The sequence below is a fragment of the Salmo salar genome, chromosome 26, assembly GCF_965601325.2.
Source record: "Salmo salar chromosome 26, fSalSal1, whole genome shotgun sequence".
Lineage (NCBI taxonomy): Eukaryota > Metazoa > Chordata > Actinopteri > Salmoniformes > Salmonidae > Salmo > Salmo salar.
Window position 1 is genome coordinate 8,327,174 of NC_138316.1, and position 22,827 is coordinate 8,350,000.

General features: G+C 46.1%; 1 protein-coding gene across 8 annotated transcripts in view; it reads right to left on the reverse strand.

Annotated features, from left to right (window-relative positions):
- The window catches only part of LOC106587075 (neuron navigator 2), a 335,183-nt gene that overhangs the window by 22,674 nt on the left and 289,682 nt on the right, over positions 1-22,827 (reverse strand). For 6 of the 8 annotated variants that reach the window (XM_082969356.1, XM_082969354.1, XM_045708752.2 and 3 more), the window contains 10 exons: positions 16,443-16,572; positions 15,274-15,586; positions 14,126-14,846; positions 11,839-12,040; positions 11,224-11,522; positions 10,620-10,685; positions 5,383-5,427; positions 4,743-4,906; positions 4,433-4,615; positions 2,224-2,276 (listed from right to left, as the gene is read on the reverse strand). In XM_082969356.1, the coding sequence (XP_082825482.1) occupies positions 2,224-2,276; positions 4,433-4,615; positions 4,743-4,906; positions 5,383-5,427; positions 10,620-10,685; positions 11,224-11,522; positions 11,839-12,040; positions 14,126-14,846; positions 15,274-15,586; positions 16,443-16,572 (2,176 nt within the window). Of the gene's footprint in view, positions 1-2,223; positions 2,277-4,432; positions 4,616-4,742; positions 4,907-5,382; positions 5,428-10,619; positions 10,686-11,223; positions 11,523-11,838; positions 12,041-14,125; positions 14,847-15,273; positions 15,587-16,442; positions 16,573-18,272; positions 18,543-22,827 lie in introns of those variants that run through there. The other 2 variants (XM_082969360.1, XM_082969355.1) reach the window with 2 other exon arrangements.

Below are 22,827 nucleotides of genomic sequence, written 5' to 3' on the forward strand. Positions count from 1 at the left end.
TTAGAGATGTCTGGTGTAATGGGTCTGGAAAGCAGAGATCTATGCTCCTGGGAGGTGTTTAGAGTGTGTTGGTGGGAGGAGGCAGAGTGTGTGTGTGTGTGTGTGTGTGTGTGTGTGTGTGTGTCTCTCTGCTGAGAGGTATTGTCTCCCTGCACTCCACTCTGAACAATGGTAACACAGGAGAGCTATGGGAAACCGCATACATACAAGCAGACATTATTGGCCTCATACCCACAGACACTTACACGCATACAGTATAAACTGTATACACACACAATGGCACAAGCATACACGCATGTAAACCCCGTACACACAGACCAACCCATCACAAAGAGTATAACACACAATACACCCCCCCCCCCCCCTTTACATGTACAGCTAAAAGTCTTCACACAGAGAACCAGTCAGTACATTTTCAAACCAAAATACCATTCTACCCTATTCTGCTCCTACATATCTCTGTATTGTCTACCTGTGATTTGCTGTGCAGCGTGTGGGCGGTTGCTAGGCAAGCCCTGATGTCAACCCAAATAAAAAAACTAGTAGTGGCCGTGTTATTGTGACATAACAACCTGCAATTAATAATGGTTTTTCCCCTGGTCCCGCCTGTTTGTCTGGAGCTGTAATGTGTTTGCTTGTTAGAGCTAATAATGGTGTGTGTGTGTGTGTGTGTGTGTGGTGTGTGTGTGTGTGTGTGTGTGTGTGTGTGTGTGTGTGTGTGTGTGTGTGTGTGTGTGTTTACATGTCTTCCTACTTTATCAGGTAGCCAGAATGTTCTGACAAGGCAGGAAAACAAGAACACATATTTTTTATATCCTTAATTTGTTAAAAAGTTATTTTAGGCTTAAGGGTTAGGTTTAGTGGTTAAGGTTAGGAGTTAGGGTTATGGGTTAAGGTTAGGGGTTAAGGCTAGGGTTAAGGGAAACATTATTTTATTATTGAAAATAAATGTTTCTCCCCAAAAAGTCCAGAAAATTCACAAAAACAAAGCTGTGTGTGTGGGTGTACTTTGTTTCACTCTCGCGCACCTGAAGAAGTGTGAGGGGGGCGGTAACAAAGTACAACCTGTCAACACATCATCTACACACACAAACAAAGCTGTCATTCACAGTTGCCTCCTAGACACTGATCTAAGTTCAGTTTTGCATTTCCATCCTAATGGTTAAGGTTAGGGGTTGAAGCCTAAATTGAGGGCATAGCCAAACAATCTGAGACACACAAACAGACCTGTCTCTCGTATTTATCCCAGACAAAACAAAACTGACAGGAGAAGATCTTTTTTGCGCTGTGCCCCAAGTCAATAGCAGTTGATCAAAAAACACATGATGGAGCAACAATTGCTATAGAATCATCATCCTTAATCACCGAATCGTCATTATCTTCATGACAAAAAATAAATTCAAAATGGTGGTGGAAAATGAACAAATCCCCAATCTGTCTGAAACTGGAATATCTTCTCCATCCCATCCCTACCGTGCGTATGTCCCAAGCGGTGACCGTTCCTGTCATGGATAAAGTGGCCATCATCTTGACAGCTTCTGTAACTCCTCTCTCTCCTGAGTTATCTGCCACAGACCTGCTCTGTAGTTCCACCTTGTCTGAGAGCTGTCGCTCTCTTTTCCTTTCTTTCTCTTTCTCCACACAGACCCGCCTCTACACCTGCTACGGGGCGTGTACCTGTCAATGGGTAGGGGCCACCCTAATAGAAAAACCCTTTACTGATTGGCTGGGCTGTGTGTGTGGGCGTGACTGGCCGGATCTGAGTAAGAGCAGCCACCCCTCTGTCTCATGTGAAGGATAAAAGTTCCCCCCTAAGCACAGATCTAGGATCAGCTTACCATAGCCAAATCCTAACGTTAACCATAGGAAGAGAAACACAAAAGTGACATTAGATCAGTCTCAAGCAGGAAACTCTATCCTACTCCTCTGTCTCATATAAAGGACTCTGGTGACTTTATACCTTCAACAACTGATTTAAGATGAGCTTTCCTAACATCAACATTAGACCACCTGGCCTGGTCGTTTCTGAGTCGGGTCTTTATATGTGGTATTATTGTGGTATTAAACATTGACTACTACAACTCATGAATAAACATATAGCTACATATACAGTAACGCAGTAAACTAGTGGAGCAGTGGCGGCTCTACCATTAGAGCATTAGGAGCTATATTTAATCAATGACAATTTTAATATAAAAAAAAATCTAAACCATTTGTACTCACCGTAGAGTAGATAGAGGAGGTACTGGAGACCAGAGACAGGGAGGAGCCGTGAACTGCAGAGACAAAGCCACAGGACAGAGGGATGAGGCCTCAGAACTGTACAGTACATAACAACACACACTACATCAGGTGATGTAGTAAACACACACACACACACGCCAGAGACTCACTCACACTTACCCGCATGTCTGTGAACAAAATAAGAAAAAATGCGAAAGATATCTAACGTAGAAAAACGACTGCACACCATAATACATTTGAGCCCCGACAATCTCCCTAAGATGCAAATCCCATCTTCCACCACCCACCTCGCTCCATCCACCAGTCACCCTACCATTATCCACCTCCTCTCACTTGTCCTGACTCGACCAGCCGCCATGGTGGTGAAAGTCCTAATAACAGCCCTATAAAGATCACGCTACCACACACAGCGGGTTACTGTGTGTGTTGTGTGTGCGTGTGTGCGTGTGTGCGTGTCTAGCCTCCACACAGTACAGTACAGGGTTATGATGGGAGTGGGTATTATCCTATTGGCTAACAACTCAGTCTCTGATCTTAACATCAAAGTCCAGACACAATGCCGTAAGAGCGTTTCCTGCATATCATAGGGTTCTATTTAATTCGGTGGTTTCCTGTCTACAGGCTAGAAGGATAGGATCAGATAGAGAAGGATTAGGCTATGATGTCATAGAAGATACCAGGAAGTAGGTCTACGCATGAGAAGGGTTTCTTCCTAGATTATTTTCCAGGTGGTGCGCAAAAGGCCTAAAGGAATACGGTGGTGCCCCGCCTATGTAATGGTAGGCAAACTGTCCTGAAAGTTTCATTCAGTTCCATTCAAGGAAGAGTTCCATTTTAATCTGGCGATCTATGAAATCACTGACTTATCCTGTGTGTGTGGGGGGGGGGGGGGGGCTTGTAAGTGTAGTCATCTCAGCTTGTAAGTGTAGTCATCTCAACATAGGGAAACTTAAACAAAGTGTGCAGGTATACTGTTTATGTCCCAGTCCACATTCAATAACACTAAAGTAACTATGCCAGGAAAACATATGAACACACACACACACACATAACAAACTAATATGAACACAGACACACACACACAGTAATCCAATCCCATGGGTAGACACACACACACACACGCACACACACTCTCAACAAACATACGGTTTCCTGCATGTCCTCGTGTTTCTTGATTATAAAGACCCTGTAATTATTCCGTTTTTTTTAAAACCCCGGAAGGAAGAAGGGAATTGAGAAGTGAGGAGCAAAAAGAGAGAGCAAGAGAAAGGGCACAACAGAGGATAAAACAGTGGCACTGGAGGGCCTGTATAATAATATTTGGTGGGAGCGTGTGAGGATCGACTGGATTCTTAATGAGATCACGTACACTTTATCCAGATGGCATTTACAACTAGGTTCCCTGTTTCTTATTCTCTACCTCTCTCCCCCTGTTCCAGTATAGTGGAGATTTTACACTGTAATAGTGCACAATAGAGACCCATGCACCAAAGTATTTCTGCACCAAAGTATTACACACACACACACACACACACACACACACACACACACACACACACACACACACACACACACAGAACACACACACAAAGTATTCCCACACACACACACACACAAAGTATTCCCCCACACACACACACACACACACGCTCACTCTCACACACACACACACACACACACACACACACACACACACACACACACACACACACACACACACACAAAGTATTACACACACACACAAAGTATTCACACACACACACACACACACACACACACGTGAGTGTGTTGCTGCTCTCATTGCTTGATTCAACGCAGCTCTATTCAGTCAGGAGCCAAAAGCACTGACGCATGAGTCTTAGACTGTTTTCTTGTCTCCTCTCCCTCCAGGTTCTTCCTCAAGGTCTTCCTGAGGCGCAACCAGAACTGTCGAAAGAATGCAGGGGAACCCACGATACACAAGATGCTTTCAGGTGGGAGAGAGAGAAACGTAAAACCTAATTTGACATCATTTCTTTAGACCAGGGCTCTCCAACCCTGTAGCTACCGTCCACACTCCCCGTGGTTGACACCACCACCTGGGAAGGACAAAGGAGAGCCATGTCCATCTAAGGATTTGAGATTTTACCATGAGTAATCATCTGTCCATCTTGTCGCTTCCCTCCCTCCCTCTTCTCTCTTTACTCACCCTCCTCAAAGCCCTCTCTGAAGGAACCAGAGCGGCTCATGGTGCGAGACTTCTCGTCCAATGACACGCAGGAGTTCCTCAGGCGGGTGTCACCACAGGGGTCAAATGTGATGTCCTGATTGGTCAGACTGTTGTTCCGGAGGCTGGCCAGGTTTATCTGAGCAGCTGTGGTGGGGCTACCCGCTGCAAGGGACACAACTATACAGGTTAGTTTACACACACACACACACACACACACACACACACACACACACACACACACACACACACACACGAGAACAGCGGCTTGTAAGGTGTTTATAAGTCCTACCGAGCTGTCCAAAGTTGAAGCGTGTCCCGGAGGGTGAGGTGAGGCTGGATCCAGGTGAGAAGGGAGAGTTACTGGTCGAGTCCTGCAGCCCACCCTGCGAATGGGATCGCAGCCAATCACGCGCAGCCTCCTCATGACCTCGCAGCTGGGGTGATGGGGCATACCTGCAGTGCCAAACACAGAGGTTAAAGGTTGACGGGTAAAGGTTACGTGAGTAGAGTGCAAACTGGTGCGGTTTTAACAGTCTGATTTCATCTTTACCAGGCAGAATTTGATTCGTCATATGGTGATTGTATTTTTACCAAGAGCAACTGATGAATATGTCCCGAGTAAATTTCACATAATGTACAAGAACTTTTCCTCAACCGAGAGCAACACACAAATCAAGCGGACAGTCAACAGAAATCCAAAATGGTGTGCGTATGACGTGAAACCATGACAACTTTACACATACAGTGGTGACAGGTGACATGCCTTTATGCTGAAGCGCAACACAAAATTGTGCCACGTGCCAAAATAAACAACAACAACAACACCAGCATTGCATGAGCTGAAGCTGTGAGAAAGGGAAAGAGACAGAAAGCGAGAGGGACGGTGCTAAGCTTGGCAGACAGTGCCTGAGTGGTCTTACAGTAGGTACCTGAGTCCCTTCTTGGGCAGAGTGTTTCTATCACTGTGTGGACCCCTGTGGGATCGGCAGAGAAAAACACTTCAGGGAGAGGAGAAGAAAGGAGGAGAGGAAAGGAGGAATGTGGATAGTGTGCTATCTAGCTATTGCAATTGTAAAAAAAATATACAGTACCGGTCAAAATTTGGACACATCTACTCATTCAAGGGTTTTTCTTTATTTTTACTATTTTCTACATTGTAGAATAATAGTGAAGGCATCAAAACTATGAAATAACACATATGGAATCATGTAGTAACCAAAAAAAGTGTTAAACAAATCAAAATATATTTAAAATTTTAGATTCTTCAGTAGCCACCCTTTGCCCAATCTTGGCATTCTCTCATCCAGCTTCACCTGGAATGCTTTTCCAACAGTCTTGAAGGAGTTCCCACATATGCTGAGCACTTGTTGGCTGCTTTTCCTTCACTTGGCGGTCCAACTCAGCCCAAACCATCTCAATTGGGTTGAGGTCAAGTCATTGTGGAGGCCAGGTCATCTGATGCAGCACTCCATCACTCTCCTTCTTGGTCAAATAGCCCTTACACAGCCTGGAGGTGTGTTGGGTCAGTGTTCTGTTGAAAAACAAATAGTCCCACTAAGCGCAAACCAGCTGGGATGGCGTAACGTTGCAGAATACTGTGGTAGCAAATAAATCACTGACAGTGTCACCAGCAGAACACCCCCCCCCACCATCACGCCTCCTCCTCCATGCTTCACGGTGGGAACCACACATGCGGAGATCATCCGTTCACCTACTCTGCGTCTCACAAAGACATGGCGGTTGGAACTAAAAATGTCAAATTTGGACTCATCAGACCAATTGCTTGTGTTTCTTGGCACAAGCAAATCTCTTCTTCTTATCAAATCAAATTTTATTGGTCACATACACATAGTTAGCAGATGTTATTGAGAGTGTAGCGAAATGCTAGTGCTTCTAGTTCCGACAGTTCAGCAATATCTAACAATTCCACAACAACTACCTAATACACACAAATCTAAGTAAAATAATGGAATAAGAATATACACATATAAATATATGGATGAGCAATGACAGAGTGGCATAGGCAAGATGCAATAGATGGTATAAAATACAGTATATACAGTGGAAGTCGGAAGTTTACATACACCTTAGACAAATACATTTAAACTCAGTTTATCACAATTCCTGACATTTAATCCTAGTAAACATTCCCTGTCTTAGGTCAGTTAGGATCACCACTTTATTTTAAGAATGTGAAATGTCAGAATAATAGTAGAGAGAATTATTTATTTAAGCTTTTATTTCTTTCATCACATTCCCAGTGGGTCAGAAGTTTACATACTCAATTAGTATTTGGTAGCATTGCCTTAAGTTGGTTGAATTTTGGCCCATTCCTCCTGACAGAGCTGGTGTAACTGAGTCAGGTTTGTAGGCCTCCTTGCTTGCACACACTTTTTCAGGTCTGACCACAGATTTTCTATGGGATTGAGGTCAGGGCTTTGTGATGGCCACTCCAATACCTTGACTTTGTTGTCCTTAAGCCATTTTGCCACAACTTTGGAAGTATGCTTGGGGTCATTGTCCATTTGGAAGACGCATTTGCAACCAAGATTTAACTTCCTGACTGATGTCTTGAGATGTTGCTTCAATATATCCACATAATTTTCCTTCCTCAAGAAGCCATACATTTTATGAAGTGCACCAGTCTCTCCTGCAGCAAAGCACACACACAACATGATGCTGCCACCCCTGTGCTTCACGGTTGGGATGGTGTTCTTCGGCTTGCAAGCCTCCCCCTTTTTTCTCCAACATAATGATGGTCATTATGGCCAAACAGTTCTACTTTTGTTTCATCAGAGCAGAGGACATTTCTCCAAAAAATATGATCTTTGTCCCCATGTGCAGTTGCAAACCGTATTCTGGCTTTTTTCATGGTGGTTTTGGAGCAGTGGCTTCTTCCTTGCTGAGCGGCCTTTCAGGTTATTTCAATATGGGACTCGTTTTACTGTGGATATAGATACTTTTGTACCTGTTTCCTCCAGCATCTTCACAAGGTCCTTTGCTGTTGTTCTGGGATCGATTTGCACGTTTTGCACCCAAGTACGTTCATCTCTAGGAGACAGAATGCCTCTCCTTCCTGAGTGGTATGACAGCAACGTTGTCCTATGGTGTTTATACTTGCGTACTATTGTTTGTACAGATGAACATGGTACCTTCAGGCATTTGGAAATTGCTCCCAAAGATGAACCAGACTTGTGGAGGTCTACAATGTTTTTTCTGAGGTCTTGGCTGATTTCTTTGGATTTTCCCATGATGTAAGGCAGAGTATGAAGGTAGGCCTTGAAATACATCCACAGGTACACCTCCAATTGACTCAAATTATGTCAATTAGCCTATCAGAAGCTTCTAAAGCCATGACATCATTTTCTGGAATTTTCCAAGCTGTTTAAAGGCACAGTCAACTTAGTGTATGTAAACTTCTGACCCACTGGAATTGTGATACAGTGAATTATAAGTGAAATAATCTGTCTTTAAACAATTGTTGGAAAAATGACTTGTGTCATGCACAAAGTAGATGTCCTAACCGACTTGCCAAAACTATAGTTTGTTAACAAGAAACTTGTGGAGTGGTTGAAAAATGAGTTTTAATGACTCCAACCTAAGTGTATGTAAACTTCCGACTTCAACTGTACATGTGAGATGAGTAATGCAAGATACTGTTGAAGTCCGAAGTTTCAAGGTTCTACTGCTACACCATCGAGAACATCCTGACTGGTTGCATCACTGCCTGGTATAGCAACTGCTCGGCCTCCGACCGCAAGGCATTACAGAGGGTAGTACGTACGGCCCAGTATATCACTATGGGGCCAAGCTTCCTGCCATCCAGGACCTCTATACCAGGCGGTGTCAGAGGAAGGCCCTAAAAATTGTCAAAGACTCCAGCCATCCTAGTCATAGACTGTTTTCTCTGCTACCGCACGGCAAGCAGTCATGGAGCGCCAAGTCTAGGTCCAAGAGGCTTCTAAACAGCTTCTACCCCCAATCCATAAGACTCCTGAACATTGTCGTGACTTTGGTATTATTAATGTGATGACTGCTATTCATCGAATAATTAACTATGTTTATAATTATGTGATTAAATTAATCAGGTAACCATTAACTCAGTAACCTGGGGCACCATGGGAAAAGTTTAACGAGTTACCGTTTCCCAAATGAACTCAAAGAATATCAGAATATCAATTTCCTAGCAGTCACTAATTAATTAATTAATTTCCTCATCAGCCTTATTCTGAACATTGCATGTCGTAAATCTGCACAAACCCGGGTCTCACTAATCATTCCGTACCACACCAATTGAGTTGATTATTTATTTACTAACAAGCTAAATGATAATATAAGATACACGTACAAAAACAGTCTAGGTTATTGGTTAGAACTTCATACAATGGCAACAGGTCCCGAGCGGACCAACACAATATGACACGTGTTACACAAGATGGAGATTTAAAGAAAGAGAGAGAGAGAGAAAGTGCACGAGATAAAAGCACACGTGATACATTCGTAAACTATGCTTAGTTTAGCCCTAACACCTTGCCCCGAACAGCCGCTCTTATGGGTCAGAATTATAATGAATGTATTTACTTGTTGAAGGTCTCCGTTGGGTATCTCATGGACCGAGTTCCGCTTAGCGGGAAAGGTTTGGTTAACAAATTTTTCTTTCCTTCGTTACCGGGTGCAAGTCTCTGATTGTCCACACGATGTCAGTGTCCTTTCTCTTAGTGGTCCGTTTCCTCGCACTCGTTCCGTGAGAGTGGACATCTGAGGAGGTTAATCAGCCGTGTTGACGCTCCCAGCTTGGGTAGGAGGGCCGTGTAGACAACCGATGATTGGAAGAGAATAACCGGTTGGTTCTTCTTGAATTCACCTTCTTAGATTCAGTAATCAACCATAGCCCTGATTGTTAAGAGGTTCCTTTGTCCGCTTCCTCGTGCTGCGTTTTGGGATCACGACTAGTCGTAAACTAGTCGGCTGCAGTGCGTGGTAAACTTAGGCTGATATGTAAATTCTTAACTCACAAGTTTTATACCCTCACAAAGGGGTGTTTCCGTCTTTATGACATGCCCTCTGGGTTCCCTGGGGCGTAGCTCGTTACAAGGCAAGGTACCAGAACTTACCAGGATCCGGTTTAGACAACTAAATTCATAGTTCATCTTTACAAAAACATTCCCTTTGATCTGGATGTTTTGTATGTAAACATCATGTAGATATAATGAAAACTCTTCAAGTTACAATGTTTTCGTTATAAAGTCGTCATTTAACTTTGAATGACATCCATTTTCATATTCCATCTATCATTTTTACCACCATTTTGGCTGATGAAATATAATGTCCCAAAGTCCATTTATTGCATGTTACAGTTCTGAGGTAGAGTCTCCATAATGTAACACAAAGACATTCTAGTCTCTCACATTAGAGACCAAAAAGGAGTTGGTGTGCTTGTGCCTTGTAATTTACCATGGGCGTGAGGTCATAAACCCCCCCCCATCAATCCCTCTATACCTCTCCCCCTCTGCGGGATGGAGAGATGTCTCTGTATAACTGTGATCCACGGTAACCTGACCCAAACAGGCCAGTCATGACAACATCTAATCAAATGGCTACCCAGACTATTTGCATTGCTGTCCCCCCCACGCTGCTGCTACTCTCTGTTATTATCTATGCGTAGTCACTGTAATAACTCTACCTACATGTACGTATTACCTCAATTATCTCGACCAACCGGTGCCTCCGCACATTGACTCTGTACCGGTACCTCCTGTATATAGCCTCGCTATTGTTATTTTACTGCTGCTCTTTAATTATTTGTTACTTAAATGTATTTTATTCAATGCAGAAAATAGTCAAAATAAAGAAAAACCCTGGAATGAGTAGGTGTGTCCAAACGTTTGACTAGTACTGTATATGCCATCGCTTTTCAGAAAAATATATTTTGTGGCAACACATCTTAGTATAGTATCGTGTCATAGCAGTGATGGGTGTTTTAAAATATCAAGCTCCAAGTCGAAGTTGCCACAAGATGGCAGCATATAAACAGCTATGGGGGAACTGAGAGCAAGCGCTCTAGGGGGAACAAAAGCCTGCAACAACACAACACGCGCACACACACGCGCACACAAACACACACACACCGCCACTAAGCAGAAGCCCCACACACAGGCACTTTTACCTTTCCTGTTTCCGAGGTAAGGTGTTTCGGTTGAATTTAGGGCTAGCGGAGGGGGAGGACAGGGGGCTGATGGGAAGGGGGGGGGGGGGGGGGGGCACAACAGACAAAGAGAGAAAGAACTTTAGAAAGAAAAGAGAGGGAGAAGAATCCTCTGAAGGAGAGAGCCACATTGAGTCCAACCGTTGCCACAAGCAAAACCCCCACCTCCAGCTCACCAATGAATCTCATCTACTAGTCTAGTAAGGATAGATAATGAGATATGTCAGAGAAGGTAAAACCAGAATAGTACTGAAATGACATGGCATTAAGGCATACCTTAAACAATGCTTTGCATGGAGATGCTTGGATTGCATCTCTGGTGATAATATGGCTGATACATTCCGGCCACATACAATTCGTGTATGCAGGAACGGTTCACAATGATACATTGAACAAACACAATATGACAGTGCATGCTATGGCAAAATCTGACAGGTTCCTTGTTTTTCTGTCCATATTAAGACATAATGGCCAAGATCAGAGAAGACTCCCCCAACATCCCACTCTTAACGCTCAAACCCTCCCTCCCATCCCTCCTTCCTTCCTTCCACCCTTCTGTCCTCACCTCTCAGACATGCCCATCTTCATGCTGCTGGTCCTGCCCAGAGCTGAGAGGGTGTCCTCCCTGCTGTCCCTTCCTCCATGCCCAGCGCTGCTCACGCTCATGTCGATGGACTCGCTGCTGGTGTGCATGCTGCTGACAGAGGGGTAGCCCAGGCTTCCCGCCCCACCACCGTGCCCGCTGTGCCCACCCAGGGTACCCTCCCTGCTCTGGGCAGAGGAGCCAGTGCTCATTGTGGTGCCCCATGTCAGGCTGTTGGAGGGCCCCGTGGAGGAGTAGAGAGAGCTGGGGCTGGACGCACTCTGGGGGACACAGGAGGAATTATGGATTCATCAAGTGATTTTCCATGTTATGCTTAGTGGTTACGCTTCCACTCGCCAAGGTAAAATCACATGTCTGCTGCATTCTTACAGTGTTCTTCATATTACGATCTGCTGTTGCTAGCTATCATAGCCAACTACTTTACCACAGGGCTACCTATCGTGATCGGCGCTGGTAGCTAAAGTTAGCTATTTTCTTGTTTGTGCAAGTATAAACTCTGGACACTGATGCTTATCAACAGGCTGCATAGATATTACCCGCTCATGTCATATGGTTAGGCTCGTCTCTCTATCTCACCTGTTCGCTACCCAGCGTGCTATGGCCCGTGCTCAGGTTTCGTCCTCCGTACAGGGGGCTGCTGCCCTCGCTCTCCACCCCAACACCTCCAGGGGAGTCCAGGGCAGCATGGGTAGCGTGAGGGTTGGAGATCACCGTTGAGTTCTTCATGTTCTCTGCAGTGGTGACTGGAGCCTGCTTACTGGACTTACCACCAAACAACCTGAAGAGAGATGGAGAGGGAGAAGAGAAGGAGAAAGTTGAAAAGGATAAAAGAATATATATATTTACCCTACCTCTTCAAAGAGTATCTTAAATAATCCCACAGCACCCCCCCCCCCCCCCCCACAAGCCTTTTGTGAACTAACACTTGCGCTTTACTCTTCCCTCTTGCTAGCTCTGACTTTGCTGATAGCTACTTTATTAAGGGAAATACGTGGATTCGGCTATTTCAGCCACACCCGTTGCTGACAGGTGTATAAAATCGAGCACAGAGCCATGCAATCTCCATAGATAAGCATTGGCAGTAGAATGGCCTTACTGAAGAGCTCAGCGACTTTCAACGTGGCACCGTCATCGGATGCCACCTTTCCAACAGGTCAGTTAGTCAAATTTCTGCCCTGCTAGAGCTGCCCCGGTCAACTGTAAGTGCTGTTATTGTGAAGTGGAAACATCTAAGAGCAACAACGGTTCAGCCACGAAGTGGTAGGCCACACAAGCTCACAGAACAGGACCACCGAGTGCTGAAGCAAGTAACACTCACTACCGAGCTCCAAACTGCCTCTGGAAGCAACTTCAGCACAAGAACTGTTCGACGGGAGCTGCATGAAATGGGATGCCATGGCCGAGCAGCCGCACACAAGCCTAAGATCACCATGCGCAATGCCAAGCGTCAGCTGGAGTGGTGTAAAGCTCACCGCCATTGGGGGCATTGTCTTGCTGAAATACGAAAGGGCCTTCCCCAAACTGTTGCGAAAAAGTTGGAAGCACAGAATTGTCTAGAATGTCATTGTAGGCTGTAGCGTTAAGATTTCCCTTCACTGGAACTAAGGGGCCTAACCCGAACCATGAAAAACAGCCCCAAACCATTATTCCTCCTCCACCAAACTTTACAGTTGGCACTATGCATTGCCCCCATGCACAAAGCAAGGTCCATTCAGAAATGGATTGTCGAGATCAGTGTGGAAGAACTTGACTGGCCTACACAGAGCTCTGACCTCAACCCCATCAAACACCTTTGGGATGAATTGGACCGCGAGCAATGCCTAATTGCCCAACATCAGTGTCCGACGTCACTAATGCTTGTGGCTGAATGGAAGCGTCCCCACAGCAATGTTCCAACATCTGGTGGAAAGCCTTCTCAGAAGAGTGGAGGCTGTTATAGCAGCAAAGGGGGGTCCAACTCCATATTAATGCCCATGATTATGGAATGAGATGTTCAACGAGCAGGTGTCCACATACTTCTGGTCATGTAGTTTATGTGGTTATCCCACCTTGCTATTTTAAGATGAACTATAAGTCGCTCTGGATAAGAGCGTCTGCTACATGACTAAAATGTAAACGTAAAATATGTAGGTAGACAGACACAGAGAGAGAGAGAGAGAGAGAGAGAGAGAGAGAGAGAGAGAGAGAGAGAGAGAGAGAGAGAGAGAGAGAGAGAGAGAGATACGAGACACAGAGTATTGTAGACACATTTCTGTTTTAAAGTCATTTCTAGTAAGCACCCCTATTGCACACTATTGAGTAAAGGCTTGGCGGATTATATTGAAGTAACTTTTGAAACATTACATTAGCATACCCCATGACGTTGAGCCAAAAGACGGGAGCCACGTCCCAAATGGCACACTAATCCTTATTTAGTGCACTACACTTGTTACAGGGCCCCGTTTGGGACATATCCGGAGTGCGTTGGCTGTTGAGATGGTAGGCAGGGTGATAATATAGAGCAGGATCTTCAAAGCCGTATTACCCATAGAGATGAATGATCCAGCCCGGCAGTGATGAGGTAAGACTCTGCTTGTGTTACTGTGCACATATAAAGACTTGGCACTATGAAAAGTGTGGGCTCAGACCTGGCAGCTGAACAGAAATGCTGAAGGGATCGTTTTCCTACAGCGGACAGACATGACCTTTGTGTATGGATGTGAATGTGGGTGCGCGTGTGTGTGCGGGTTTGTTGCGTCGCACGAGGACTAGGTTTCAGACACTGTACTGTACTGTAAATGGGTGTCATTAATGACCACACTTAAGTGTGAGTGACATATCTCTGCATCTGAGTGTGAGTGCGTGAGTGTGTGAGGTTGTTCACCTGCGCAGTGTGGGTGAGGCAACCTGCTGTCTCCCTGTGAGAGGTACGTTGGAAGCCCCTCCCCTCAGGTTGTCCACGCCCTCTGACACGCCCTTCTCTCGGTCCGTCTGATTGGCTAGCGAGACCCCAGTCCCACTTCCATTCATTTTCCCAGTGTTTCCCACGTCTCTGCTTTTACTGTGAGTGGTAACGGAAAGCACGGTCGCCTCGATGCTGCTGGTCGATGACCGGTTTCCGTTACGCGCGGCGCCGGACCGGCTGGGTCTCGGAAGGCTCCGGTACTGCAGTGTGGAGCGGGCGCTCACCGAGAGGTACCCGTCGTCATGGTGACCTAGACCGGACCCCACATCTTGACCACCGACCTTTACCCCACCGGCTAGGGATCTCGTCCCTGACTTGGGCATCTTGCCAAGAGTCGCTGACCCGCTCGTGATGGTGGCGCCACTGGCGGTAACCATAGTAACCATCCCGGAACTCTGCTTCTTGAAGCCAAATGTGCTGGTGGGGGTGCGGGAGGTGAGTGTGTGTGACTGGGAGTGGGGTTCGGACAGGGCGTGCGGGTGTGACGTGCGGGCGGGGGCAGCGGTGGAGGTGGAGGAGGGGGCGTGTTTCTTGGCCTCGTCGTCACTGCTGCGTCCGGCGTCGGAGGGCGAGCTGTGGAGGCCGTCGGAGCGAGGGGAGAGACGGCCCTTCTCGGACACCTTGACGTCGTCCGTTTTACCTACGCGTACACAGGATGGGACATACAGCAGGGGTTAAGGTCAGAGGAGAGTTTGTCCTGGTTGTGGTGTTTCAAAGGGTTAATGGACTCAAGATTCAGACCACCCGAGAGAAAATGACACTTAGAGAGACACACACACACACACACACACACACACACACACACACACACACACACACACACACACACACACACACAAAGGGAGAGAGAGACACACATAGACGAGAGGGAGACGTACAGAAACAGTGCATATTGTATATATATACACACACACACACACAGATGTACACAGCCGGACGGACAGACAGACCGACATAAGGAGATGCACTGCCAAAGAAACATGAGCACGCACAGAAACACACACGCAATCGCAAATGAGACAAATACCCAGACAGCAAAACACTGCCAGGACAGGAAACACCCGAACCTGTGCTGTGCGTTTTCATCGCAGTGGACCCTGACGTTCCAGTAGCTTTAGTCCTGGGGTTGGTCACCCCCACCTGAGCACTCATACCCTTCCTCCAGGACCCTGTGTGTGTCACAGAGGGATTCTTCCTTTGCGAGCCCACTTTGTCTGACTCGTCAGACAAGTCAGAGGGGTTCCGGCGGGTCCACTTGGAGCCCTGGTCCATCCTGCTGACCCCGCTCTCCGACACCCCGTCTAACCTCCTGACCTCGTCACCTGACCAGGCGGGGCTCGGGTTGGTAGAGGCCGAGTGCTTCTCGGCGTCCGTCACAGGCTGGGGACACACAGAGGATGAGAGAAGAGGGAAGTTCCGATCTATTTTATGGTGCTATGGCATGGGAATATATGGGGATAAAATGAATGGCCAATCGGGTTGAAGTTAGTAACGTCCATAAGTGCCAATAGGGCCGTGATGGTAGTGGCCACGAGAGTATACCGATTGTGGACAAAAAAATCAGAAAGCTCTTTGGGGCCTACCATAAGTGAAGCCCTACTCAGCATGCGATAACCTCAGCAACTTTAGGGATCCAATATGGAGACAGTTTCTATGGAAAGAGACTATATTCATCCAGTGCTGGGTCAAAGGTCAACTACCACTGGGAGAATATGGTCTTTGTACAGCCTTCGTTATCCTACATCAAATACCCACTATCATTAAACGAGTGTTATTGTACGGCGGGTGTGCGTTACCCAGACATCCCACCCCTTCCCAAAGCCACCCAAAACAGCTGAGAGTAGTATCACTTCTCAGACCGTTTTTCTGTTGCTTCTTAAAATTGGATGTTTAATGACTTGAGGCCAGTTCAAACATGAACATTAGTCTAGTCGGTTCACACGTCTGCCACCCAGAGCAATACTACAGGCTCATATTCCCTTCCAAACATCATTAACACACTCTGAGCTAAGCGGGAGAGAAGAGAAGGGGGAGAGGAGAAAGAGGGGGAGAGGCGGGAGTGTGAGACTGTGCAGAGAGTCTATTTGTGTGTCCAGCCTGGCGCTGTATTTGTGTGTGTGTGTGTGTGTGTGTGTGTGTGTGTGTGTGTGTGTGTGTGTGTGTGTGTGTGTGTGTGTGTGTGTGTGTGTGTGTGTGTGTGTGTGTGTGTGTGTGTGTGTCTAGCCTCCACACTGACCTGTCCGTTGAGGGCCTTGCGCTGTGCGGCCGGTGTGTTGGCGTAGGAGCTGATGGAGGAGCTGGTGTTGATGTCATCTGTGTCGATGGTGTCACTGATGCCACTGCTCACCGAGCTGCTGTCATCCCAGCTGGAGAGAAAGAAGGGAAAGATTGAAGGTTTAATAAAACAACACCATTTCAACCAGGGCAAAGAGGATAAAGAGAGGAGAGGTGTGATGCCAACCACAGCAACGAGAAGAGAGGCCAGGACATACCCAAAAGGGATTGGTTTAAAAAAAGGAAAAATCGTACTAAATGTGCCTTTAAACAGATAGCTCATTTGTAAACAGAGTTGAACAAGGGTTCAACTCTCCATTAAATCAGTGTTACATTTTCTACTTTAGAGCCTTTATTTTGTTTCCAGGCGTGGAATCGGCTGAATATTGGGAATATTTCACATGGCATTACCATACCTCCATGGAGCAACACATACACTAGACCGACAGGAGGGTAAGCTCTCCCGGAACAGGGTTGGAAAGCGCTGCTCTAGACAGTAGACAGCAATGTATCACTCATTCTGGCTCGGAATATGAATCCCCATAACAGTGTAGACACCCTACTAGCTTAGCTAAAGCTATGTGACTGTACAAGCTGGCTGGTGGACCCACAGAGATAGGAGGGATATTTTATGTATGAGCGTAATCCTGGGTGAATGGGTGAAAACACGCCGTCTCGCTCTGCACCGGGGAGAAAAGCCCTGTTAAGAGGCAGGGTGAATTTATGACACGGCTCACAGTCAGGCAGCAGCATAAAGCCCCAAGCTGTCTGGAAATCTCAGTCTCTCTCACACACACACACACACTGACTGGAGCTGCCCATCAAACACAGGAGACTAGGAGACTAACCTTGAACAGGAAGGTAATTTTTTACAGGCTGTGTTTGTCTAGAGAGACTAGAGCGACTATGGATGAGACAGGACAAACGTCAGTTTTAAAAGGACCACAGGTAGGGCAAAGAGTTAAAAGCAGGCTTGACAACTATTGAGCACACGCACAAGCTGAGCGGGTGCCCACACACAGACACACACACAGACGCTATTGTATCCTGGTGTTCGGATTAGAGTCATCCAGGGACAGATCCATCACCTCTAATGTGACAGACACACACAACCCTGTCGCTAAAGACACACACAGAAATACATCAGCGTGTCCACGCTGACTTTGGCTTAAGCCCAGGAAGCATCTATCCTCATCTGCAGACAGGGTGATGTCATGAATCATACTTCAGACACACACACACACACACACACACACACACACACACACACACACACACACACACACACACACACACACACACACACACACACACACACACTTTTACAGCCTACTGGGGGATCTCACATTAACACATTCTCATCATGCAGATCTGATGTCTATAAAAAGCACTGCAATCTGTAGCTTAAGCTCTGAGGCTCGGCTGCTTTGAAGTTGCCTTGAACCCACAGTATATCTGCGCTCGACAGGACTGCAGACAGACAGAGCGAAATGGTGAGCGATTTAGACTGACCACAGCCGTCTAAACATGCTCACACAGCTCATGGGGGAAAGTCCCCCCCCCCCCCCCACACACAGACAGACAGACAGACAGACAGACAGACAGACAGACAGACAGACAGACAGACAGACAGACAGACAGACAGACAGACAGACAGACAGACAGACAGAGAGTAAAACATCACAGACCAACTGAGAATCTAAGGTTTGTGTCCATATTTAAAATCTAGAATCCTTCTGAAGACATAGAATATCCCAAAAAGAGCCATCACACACACACACACTCTCTTTACCTGGCCAGAGTTCCTGGGATGCCGCGGGAACCTGAAGTGTGGGGGAGAATGCCGAGTTGGACGGAGAGCTTCATGAGTCCATACCGCTGAGTTACACGCTGAGCTTACAACCTCTCTCTCTTTCTGCTTCTCTCACTCTATCCCTCTCCCTCTGCCGGTCTTACTCTCTCTTTGTGTCTGCCTCCTCCCTCCCACTCCCACGCCTTTATCCCTTGCTCACTCGGGCTCTTTCTGTGGCCCTTTCTGTGACTGTGTCTTCTGCACTCATCATCCCTCCCTCTCCCTCGTTTCTCTCTCTCCTGTCGCCTTATCTCTTCTTGCTTATTCCCCCCCCCCATCTCTCTTTCTCTCTGGACTGAGTGAGGGAAGCGTGAAAGAGACAGAGTGTTCTCCCATGGTGCTTGTAATCGGATCTTCCCCAAGCCCAGTTAAGCAGTTCACTGTTGCAGCCAGACCAGTAACATTACAGCACCACGACATCTCCAAAATAAGACATTCCCAAATCCTATGGAACCAAAAGAAGGCATCTTCAAAATCACTCAACAACAGTATGAAGCTACAGTCCCCTCATAGTACGATCATAGCCACACAGACAGACTCGACCACACACATACACACAAAACACTATTCCTTACTATCAACTAAGATATTCCCAATTCCAACATTCCCAACTCGGACGTTCCCAACTTCCCATCCATGTAATATGTGTCAGTGTGTGTGATCTCGGAGTTCCCAGACAGATCCACCCTGACTAACTGACATCCCATTACTAATTAGAGAACAGCCCAGCAACATGGCCCGAACCCACAGCCTACTGCTGGCAGCGCAACCTACATATTAACTACCGCCCAGCCATTTAGAGCCAATCAGAAAGGACGATGACACTAACCGCGGCCAACCCCCATTGAGCATAGTAAAGAGTAGCAGTTCCAAGCATGAAACTCTAACACTGAAACGTCAGAAAGTTATGGGTTCAATTAATGTGCGTGATTAGACTTCAATCAATTCAGTTGTCTTTTGTGTTGATTTCTGAGTGGGGAAATCTCTCTTAGTAAGGCAGAGACCTTCACAGCTGTGTTTTAGTTTGTAGAAATGGAGTTAAATGGATTCATTGGAGAATTGGCCTTTGGGATTAGGTTAGGCGTACAGACAGACGATTCTCTTTATAAAAGTATCTGGTGGGAAAAAAACTTAAAAACACTGCCTTTGTAAGTACCAGGCATGATCATGACGGTAGAACGGGAGCGAGTCCTAGGAGACTGCAACACTGACACTAACCTTCACAAGTCCCCGCAGCAAATACTCTTAGAAAGTTTAGAAAAGGAAAGGTAACAGAAGGAGAGTAGGAGACCGAGGAGAGAGAGATGGAGAGACAACAGGGGAGAGAGAGATGGAAGGAGACAGTAGGTGTTAGAGAGACGGGAGAGAGTAGGGGAGAGAGAGATGGAGAGACAATAGAGGTTAGAGAGACGGGAGAGAGTAGGGGAGAGAGAGATGGAAGGAGACAGTAGTGGTGAGAGCGATGGGAAAGAGACGGGAGAGAGTAGGGGAGAGAGAGATGGAAAGAGACTGTAGGGGGAGAGAGATGGAGAGAGACAGTAGGGGTTAGAGAGATGGGAGAGAGTAGGGGAGAGAGAGATGGAAGGAGACAGTAGGGGGGAGAGAGATGGAGAGAGACAGTAGGGGTTAGAGAGACGGGAGAGAGACAGTAGGGGAGAGAGAGATGGAGAGACAATGTATGATTGGGCGGTATACCATATACCGGGGTATTTGAAAAAAAGCCATGAGATCAATACCGTCAAGTTATTTATTTTCAATAAATGGGACTTATTTCTACTGACTTTTTAAGTTAATACCTGCAATCAACGTGTGTAATATGCTAGGAGATGAAGCAGATTGCGTTCTTCATTTCACCTGTCACATTATTTGACATTATGAAGCTTACCGTAGTTCCCCAGAACAGTTGAGCCACACGTTCGTTGTTAAGAGCACAACAAGAGAAAGCGGGAGCTGGTGAGTCCATAGCGTTCTAACGGCGAGTCTCTGTCGTGCAGCGCACACGAGGTGATTAAGTTACACTTGTACGCAATTCACTACTAAATATCTTACAATGGCTTTCTGCCGCGTTTTAGAAGTCAAAGAGCTCTGTTATCCGAGCTATCTGCACAGCTGCCATTCTTTCCCTGTGCTTCCTACTAGCGTTTTATTCCTCCTCTACTATTCTCTCCTCTGCTCTGTGTACACATGCTGCTCTTCCTACCAGAAAAGCATGCATCACAACTTTGTTTATTTGCACAATTTCTCTCGTTCACTTTCGCTTGTAAATGTCCACACTCACCGAAAATGCCATTTGGTAGCTACTAACTATGCTTGTATAACTTTATGAGCTGGATTTGCCTGTCTTTGCAATTAGTTTATGTTCATTTTTGCTCAATAGCATTTAGCTAACAGCTTACTGTACGTGTGATTTCGCTATTACTTGGCCTAATTTTGTTTGGATTTGTAACGCCCTGGCCATAGAGAGGGGTTTTTGTTCTTTATTTTGGTTAGGCCAGGGTGTTACATTGGGTGGGCGTTCTATGTTCCTTTTTCTATGTTTTTGTATTTCTTTGTTTTGGGCCGTGTGTGGCTCCCAATCAGGCACAGCTGAAGTTCGTTGTTGCTGATTGGGAGTCACACATAAGGAGCATGTTTTTCCTTTGGGTTTTGTGGGTAATTGTTTCTGTTAGTGTTTGCACCTGACAGGACTGTTTGGCTGTCAGTTTTCTTGTTTTGTTTGTATAGTGTTCTTTCTGTGATTAAATATTCAATGATGAACACTAACTCCGCTGCACCTTAGTCTACTCTCTCTCACGACAGCCCTTACAAGATTTTGGTAATAGAGGCCCAATGGCTTTTTTTAGTGCCCCTTTGTGTGCTATGCCGGTAATACCGTAAATCCCGGGATGGCAGAAGAACAATATGAAAATCTGGAGACAGAAGGAGAGAGAGAGACAGTAGGTGAGAGAATACTCTCTGAACTGACCCAAATCAACACATTCCTGGGCTACCGCCTTAGTTTCTCCAAGGTGTCCCCTAAGATAGCCCTCTGTTTTCACACACAGGTCAGGGATCATAAACCCTGCTGTTATTCAACTGGGACCAATGAGAAAAAGCTGCCGTTGGGGCTGGACCCATGGGAGTGTCCGACAGCATCCTGAGAAAACCTTCTGTTTAAGTTGTTCTCTGTTTGTTTCGTTTTTCTTATTATATATGTGTCTCTGGGGAAGTGTGGTTCTTTTAGCTCTGCCCATATTGTTACCCGGCTCAGCTCACTCCAACTCTTACATACATTTCCGCATGCACTTTGCCTCTCCTGAGTCCGTAGGTGTCACGTCCTGACCAGTAAAAGGGGTTGTTTGTTATTGTAGTTTGGTCAGGGCGTGTTTGTTTAGTGTGTTTCGTATTTTTTTTTGCTTAATGTTCTATGTTAGTATATTTCTATGTTCGTTCTAGTTTTTCTATTTCTATGTTTAGTTATTGGGTTGACCTTCAGTTGGAGGCAGCGGTTCCTCGTTGCGTCTAATTGAAGGTCCTATTTAATAGGGGTGTTTGTTCATTGGGATTTGTGGGTAGTTGTTCCATGTATAGCGTTTAGCCTTACAGGACTGTCTTCATCATTGTTTGTTATTTTGTTTCGTGTTCACGTTTTCTTCTAATAAATAAGAAGATGAGTATACACATTCCCGCTGCGTTTTGGTCCACTCAATACGACGAACGTGACAGTAGGGGAGTTGCAGCGATGGGACAAGACTGTAACTACAAATTGGATATCACGAAATTGGGGCGAAAAAGGGGTACAACAACAACAAAAATCCTAAAAATGATACACACACACACACTCAGACATAGACATTAACCTCTGGACAACAAGACATTTCCTCAGTTTAATGGGGAGCTACCGTTACTCAGACTGTTGTAGGATCAGATGACTAGTCCTGTAGACTGCTGTTAGAGACAGTGTGAGTGGATGGGGACACGGGGTTACAGGCTAGACATGAGCTCACTCTAATATATATCCCTGACGGGTGAGTGGTCACAGATGATATCATGGGGAAGGAGACAGGTGAGGCTTGCACACTCAGAGACAAGCGTACATGCACATGCACGCATACTATAAACCCCATTAATCCGTCGCGCTGCAATGCATTCTAAGACGGACTTTTTTTAAAAATGGAAATAAAGTCAAGGACGAGAAAAGAGTCTTGAGAGGACGTTCAGTCATATACCCGACATCTGCGACATCAGCGACGGGCACAAACAAACCAGATGTGTTTTTAGAAGTGCCCCATCACTCTAGCTTGGCTGCACCACTACTGCCTCGAGACAAAACCTCCAAACTAACCCTGACTCCAAACCTCCTCCAAACCTATTCTTTAGCGTAGACAGCCAGTAGGAACACAAAGCTCTGTGTGTGTGTGTGTGTGTGTGTGTGTGTGTGTGTGTGTGTGTGTGTGTGTGTGTGTGTGTGTGTGTGTGTGTGTGTGTGTTGTATCTAAAGTATGTGTTTGGGTCT